A 7,227-nucleotide genomic window follows, 5' to 3' on the forward strand; every position below is an offset into this window, starting at 1 on the left:
AACAATTTTTCGTTCCGTTTACCTGACCCCCCTCCCCACCTAGTATTTCACTACCAACCCTAAACTGTTTTTTTTACGTATTTGAGAAAAAAAAACATTAAAATCGCAAAAATTGTAAAGTCTTGCGAGAAATGGTGGATGTGAAAACTGACATCAACTTAAAAAGACTATAAAACTTTCAATCTAATGGCTGTACATCTGATGGGAAGAAACCAATAATAACACAGAGACCATACATGGAAAACAACGGAAAACACAACTACCTGAACTTGACTCACGCATGAAAAAAATTCAAACAAATCTACATACCCTACCTATCCTACAATTGAGCTAATCGGAACCACATATTTTTTTAAGGCCTAGTTTATCAAGGGAAGGAAAAGATTTCAACGTCAGAGCAACTTCTCATGTTTGTTAGCACGCCCTCTATAGATTAATAGTATGTACCCAAGTACAGTTGAAAAACGTTACAACTCGTAACTTTCGAGAGAAAATGTTTTCTAAAAAATACATGTTAGAAAAATTACTTGCCCTGTATGCCATTTTCATGGTTTTTACGTTCAAGAAATTCACGGAACGGATTGCTATGAAACCAGGGTCAAAGGTTAAAGAAGCAATATGGCGTCCGATGGGGATGGATTCACAGTTGTCCGTCGAAAGAAAGGCAAAAGCAAGACAAAGGTAACACGTTTGAAAAACACTGAACTGGTGACATCAGCAAAACATGACAGACCTTCTGTTGAAGATGTAATTGATGTGGAAAATGTTAAACGTAGAATTGACGAGTGTAGGTAAGCACGACATGTTGACTTCTTGAAGTACATGTCACTCTTGTTCTGAAAAAGTTCGTAGCAGACGAAATTTTCTCCCATCGACGTAACCAACTAGTGCAGTCGATGCTCACCGTGCTGTCATGAGTATTTAGGTTCTAACTGTTGACCTTGAAAAGCATGGAACAACAGTCAAATTGAAATCATCTCACTGATTAACGTCGTCTCATTCCAAACAGAAACATGTATAACTTAGTTTGCAGACGGTGCACGCGTTTTGGAGAAGGAAGGGACGACTTACTCCGTATGCAAGCAGGACTAGCTCGAGTAATGATAATGGGCTATAGTTTGTCAGTTTTACCAAGTCCACTCAGACCTTGTTTGGTGGACAGAGGGTACACCAAAGGGGAAACGAGCTTTATGTGTTAAGTTTTTTGCTATATTTTGGCATTTTCCAATATTATGTTATTTTGATATGCCTGCAGGATATGAAGGAGAGTAGATGTTAAAGTACTTTAGACTACCCTCCATAAATGAACATTTTAATCTTATTTGCTTTTCAGAGCAGAAGTTGAACTGAGTGATTTTTATGACAGTTTCAAAAGTAAGTAGGAATTGTATTTTCATATGTTTTTTATAATCCAAAAATTCTTCTTTGATCTCATTATCAATACCTATGTCCATATCACTTCAGTTATTCTTGATGTTTAATGCGAAATATCACTTTTGATAAACATCGTGATCACACTAAACATCATCAGAACATGTCTTTTTGATTGGACAATATATAGAATATTTAAAAACTGATAAAATGTAGTGTTTTACATTGGTATTCTTTACAGGAACTATGCAGTGTGCCCTTTTATCTAGCAATTTAGGAAAGACTTGCCAGGATCAAAGTGTCGTAACTTCTGCTGAAAAATCTTTGGATTCTGATAAAAAATATGTCAAAGATTGTGGTGATTATGATAAAGAATCGTGTGAACTATCAACAACAACCAGGAGGACTGCTGTGGATGAATTCCATCTACCTAGTCTGCATTCTGGTTGTAATGATATTGATACAAATGAAAACTTTCATGTTATCGATATCATTTGTTATGGACTTGGTAATTTCTCCACATGTCCCATAGCAAGATACCAGTTGGTATTCCTAACTTTGTTGAAAACAATCTTGCAGGTAAGTGATGAATTGTTTTATTGTGTTATTTATTGTTTGGTTAGACCTGAAACCCATGAGAGAAAAAAAAGATAAAAAGGACTCAGATACTATGATCTAACATGATCTAACATATCTGAAAAGACCAAACAAGCAAACAAACAAAATCCAGTGCTAATGAAGAATCAATAAAGAATATGTCTATTATTACCTACACTGGAGATAATTATGGTATAGTATATGAAGTCAGGTACATGTTTTAGTCAATACTGTTGCATTGTAAAACAATTTTGAAATTCTTAGATTAGCATGAAACTGGTTTGTATATCCTTATTATAAGCTTCACTAACTGCAACTGAAACATTTTTTAAAACTGTTTTGTTAGATGTAATGACTTAATCCTAATATATTGTACACCCTGACCAATATTGAATCACCTGGAGGTAAACATATTTGTGTAGCAGTACACATAATAAGGTGTTTTATATCCAATCAAATTAATTTTTGGATCTGCATGCAAAAATCAGCACCCAATGAATCGTGATTTCAACTTATTATCATACTACTTATAGATAAAATAGACCACTAATTGACATATACAAGGTCTAATTATTGACATTTTCAGTGAGTATATTGTTGGTTTTCTGATCAAAAAAATAATACTCCAGTTACAGCTGGTGCCGGTTTAGGCAAGTGTTTTAGTCCATTCCTCATATTGTAGAAGGAAAATGAGTGGGTTTTTGTGGGTTGTGTATTTTAACATATACTGTACACAACATTCTATATGTTTATTACCTGCACAGATACCTGGCAAGTGTTATTGTTATGATCCTAGATCTACCTCACAGGAAAATGATATCCTTAGAAAAATGGGATTTGTTTGCATTGAGGACAATGAGGTATGTAGGAAAAATTTTATACGTGGCAACTTTTTGTACAAAACTGAATGTGCCATACAATAGTTGCACCACTGCACATACATTCTAGTGTTATTTGTACTGCAGTGCAATGTCAAACATTATACTAGTATGTTTATGGCACAAGTTGAGAGATCTGATTGGCCTAGACATTAACTAGCATGTCTAATGTGAGTGATAATGAACAGTTGGCACACGTCCAAGTTTTCATGTTTACAAATTACTTCGGCTTGACATTCAGTTTTTGTCGTCTGCTCCGAAAATCGCAGTCTGCTCAGTCTGCAGTGATAGTGAACTCCTGTGGATTGTCAGAGGAAGATTTTCTCAGTGAGAGAATAGTTTATGGGAAATTATGAAGGAAATTTTGAAAGCAGCCGATTTATCGCGTATTTGTACAAATCACCGCCTACTACTAAGGTCAAGGCATGCGCGGTTTTGTCGACTCGGCAGCTGCAAAAGTTGAAACAGGTACATACATGTACGTGTAATGTCATAAACAGAAGCGAGTGTAAGAGCTTACATTGACTGACTTACCATTATTCAAATAAGAAATTTGTCTGGGATCCTGTCCTAGCATATCAGTCATCAATCCGCGTGGGAAATTCCGAAACCCAAAATTCTAAAGACATAACTCCCGTAAATATATGTAATTAACCTGCTGCGATGTCTATCTCCTCACACGTCTTGCCACCAAGTTGCGAAGCATGCCATATACCGCAGATGACTAGACCATTTCAAATAATACCTTGAGTTAAACATGTGATTTATTCATAACTGTATACTGTTAATGGGCCGATCAAAGTATAGATTGTCACTAGAAACGAGCAGCAGATAAAATAAATCCAGTCACTGCACGACACACAGGGTTCACGGTCAACGTTCAAAGTTGATATTATACACGCGTCAGATCAGCTGTCTTGAAAGCAGCTTTATTCAAGGGGATGACAAACGAAACAATAAATTGTTTCCATTTTTTTTTTCAATATACTGTATAATATAATAGCGATAAACCACCCCCTAGGGATGGTATACCAGTCGGTTTTGACAGTGAACTCACTATACTCATGCATATATTTCATTCACTGGTCATATACTCTTGGTATACCCTCTCCAGGGGTGGTTTATTGCTTAATTATTGCATACATGATGGATGTGATATGCAAATTAAATCGTTCATTGTGCACAAAAATACGTAATTGCACAGTGTTATTTTTACAGAAATTTGCTGTTTCAGATAAACAAATGTAATAATAACAGAATCCCCATTCTGCGTGAGTTCCAGTGTAGGTACTCATGTGTATTTGCACTGGTGCTGGCAGTGTTTTCTGCTGCACTTTCACTCACTACACAGATGGAAGTACAACCACAGAAGAACACTGCAAGCACTCCTGCAAATACCCTGACTACACCACATTTGCACTCACATGTCATGGGGTTCTATCATAGTATGTAGTCATGATAATTATTTGGACTTAATGCTTTTGTTGATCAACAGGAAGGTAAAAGGAAGATCACTCATCCTACATTATTTTATATGGTACATTGTGGAAAACCTTTGTACAATAATGTCTTGTGGGCAAATTGGAATGAGGAGCAGTTGAAAAATCTCATTATTGTAGGCAACAGTTTTGATAATTACAAAACAAGGTAAGCATCTCAATAGCAGCTTTGGCCTTCCTCTTTATTTATAAACTTTGACAATGTTTTTCTGATTAATAGTAGCTTTGACTCTGCTATATATTGTCATGTCAGTGCAGTAAGGTCGTATCTGCTATATACAATTTCATAGCAGATACAATGTTACTGTACTGACATGACGATATAAGTTATGAAGTTTGACAATGTTTTTCCGTGTTTATTCAAAGCTGTAACTTGAACATTTTTTTTTGTTTAAACTGTTTTGTTAGATGTAATAACTTTACTCATAATATTGTATACCCTGAATTGTACTGAATGTGAAGGGAAATGTATTTGTGTAGCTGTGCATATAGTATGGTACAATAATTCCAATTAAATTGATTTTTGTGTCCACACCCTAAAACAGTCCTGACTTTTACTCATTTGTAGGCTTCCCAGTAGGATCTTACATCAAGAAGTGGCATATATTAGCAGGGTATCCTTTTTGTATTTTATAGTTTTAAAGTTGATTTAACAAAATTTATGATTTAAAGAAGGCTTGGAAAGTCATTTGTTATTTATTAAATTTGGTGAATCATTAGACCATGATTGTTCATATACTTTCACACCAAACCAATGTACATGCCTTTCAGCAGGAATTCTGGATTTGTCTTGTACCATTTTATATATTCTTTATCATCCTGTTCTCAAAATAAAAGTTTGTAAAAGACAGAAAAAACAATAATTGTGTGTGTTTCCGATAACATGGCCTCTGAAAAAGGGTAGGTAGGTTGGGATTTTATTTTATTTTATTCCATTTTGTTTTATTTTATTTTATCTTTACCTTTTTTAATTGTTTTTATTTTTGAAAAAATATTGCTTTGACCCAAAAACAAACAAAATGTAGGTCAGAATATCTGTGATGGTCTGATGAAATATGTACAGACATCACTGGGGAAAGAAAACAGACAGCATGAAGGTCAAGAAGACAAAGAATTTCTTAACTTTTTGTTCTAAATGTTTTAAAAAAATGTTAAGTGTCAGTGGCTTAAACTAGGGTCAGTCAGGTTATTAGAAACACACAATTTTTTATTTTTTTGTCTAATAGATCTTTAGGTTCAGGTAATTAGGACTATCCTATACATTTGAATCATTGGCAATATTGCTAAATAATAGCTACCAAATAAATGTATTTCATTTCACACATTGTCTGTGGCAATATATCCTCTATAACGCACACAGAACTAGCCATCAATTTCCATGAGTGTTGTCCTGACCTTAATTATGAACTCAGATACTGCCATATGTGAAAGAATTTCCCTTTGATGTTGACAGCTCATATTCTGAGGTTTTCAGTGATACATCAGTGCATATGTTTCCAGTTGAAAGAGTTTCTTGTGTGCCTTCTGGATTTTGGACAGACCATGATGAACCAACATATGAGAACTGTCATGATGTTGAAATAATAATGAAAGATAAATGATCATATCAACATTTCATTTCATGATGCTGAGTGAAGAAAAGATTTCCTACTGCCACTCTATGCCATGACCCTAGAATCTGGCTGTTGGCATTTGAATGTATGATCAGTACCAACGGCTAGTTAAATGGATGTATGCAGAATGACTTTCTGTGCTAAATTTTAAATTACCACCATCAGCTGTATTTTATTGGGGCATGATGACATTATCATATCCACATGTAACATGCATTAAAACTTAAAGGTGACATTACGATGTAAACATAATTTGCATAAGGATCATGTGTTTCTTGAATGACTAATACCTAACTACAAGCACCTGTCAATGTGTGATGGATTACTAGTTGACATACGATATGCACTGTTCACCATGCCATGAGACTATATCGTGGAGTCATGATGAGTGTATATGGTTAGAGTGGCCAGCTTGGAATCCGCAGGTTGCAGGTTTGATCCCCAGCCCGTCACTTCCACTTGTTTCTGAATGGCTAAATAATTGTATTATGCTTACACATGTACAACAGCATTGTTTTTGGCTTGTTCCATCTTCAGTGTTTCCATGGAAATGGTCAAAAACCTTTGTCAGCCTATCATATACACACGTGAAAAAACATTAAAACTAAAACATTATTATTGATTTTTAGCATTTCTTTATTTGAAAATATCATTACTATGCCCCCCCCCCACCAGAAAAAAGAAGAAAAAAGACCCAAACCAAACCAAACCAAACCAAACCAAACAACAACAACAACAACAACAACAACAAAGCAAAATGGCAACTAGCAGACAAACAGACAGACAGACAGACAAACTTAAAATTCTAATAAAATTCTTCTAGTTAGCATTCCTGGTGTGTAGTACCATTTCAACTGCTGTAAGAATTGCTTGCATCTATACCAAATTTCTAGTCTGTTGGCAACATATAAAGTAGCCATATGAATGAGGGTTGGGTATATATTTTTCATTTTTAATTTATAAAACAATTTTATTATGGCTTCCTACTTGAAATAGCAATGTGTAACAATATGTGCCAAGTCATGAAATTTGCAAAAGCATATTAATAAATGTGTAAATATTTGTAGTCTGTAAGGTATGCCGTGACGGGGCGCCCTCACACATCGGCCAACCTCTAACACAGGAGGCCGGTGAGGGCGAAACATCACAACATATCTTACAGTCTAAAATATTTGTTACGTACAATAACAAACTTTTAGTACACATTTTTTTAGCTTTTTGCAATGTATTGAGTTACAAACACAGACTTGGTCAATGTTGTTTCACATT

General features: G+C 35.0%; 1 protein-coding gene across 1 annotated transcript; it reads left to right on the top strand.

Annotated features, from left to right (window-relative positions):
• The first annotated feature begins 618 nt into the window (after positions 1–618).
• LOC144449695 (SRR1-like protein) lies at positions 619–5,988 on the top strand. The gene is made up of 7 exons (XM_078140271.1): positions 619–791; positions 1,334–1,374; positions 1,613–1,950; positions 2,733–2,828; positions 4,342–4,493; positions 4,914–4,959; positions 5,758–5,988. Exons 1-7 carry the CDS (start codon positions 619–621, stop codon positions 5,944–5,946), a joined length of 1,035 nt encoding a protein of 344 aa, XP_077996397.1. The 3' UTR covers positions 5,947–5,988.
• Positions 5,989–7,227: the final 1,239 nt, after the last annotated feature.

The sequence above is a fragment of the Glandiceps talaboti genome, chromosome 18, assembly GCF_964340395.1.
Source record: "Glandiceps talaboti chromosome 18, keGlaTala1.1, whole genome shotgun sequence".
NCBI lineage: Eukaryota > Metazoa > Hemichordata > Enteropneusta > Spengelidae > Glandiceps > Glandiceps talaboti.

What these genes read in the sequence shown, in the direction of transcription:
- LOC144449695 (XM_078140271.1), top strand. Translation starts at nt 619, where the DNA reads ATGGCGTCCGATGGGGATGGATTCACAGTTGTCCGTCGAAAGAAAGGC. An exon ending in TTTGATAATTACAAAACAAG is followed by an intron (nt 4,494 to 4,913) that starts GTAAGCATCTCA and finishes ACTCATTTGTAG; the next exon opens with GCTTCCCAGTAGGATCTTAC. An exon ending in AAGTGGCATATATTAGCAGG is followed by an intron (nt 4,960 to 5,757) that starts GTATCCTTTTTG and finishes TTATGAACTCAG; the next exon opens with ATACTGCCATATGTGAAAGA.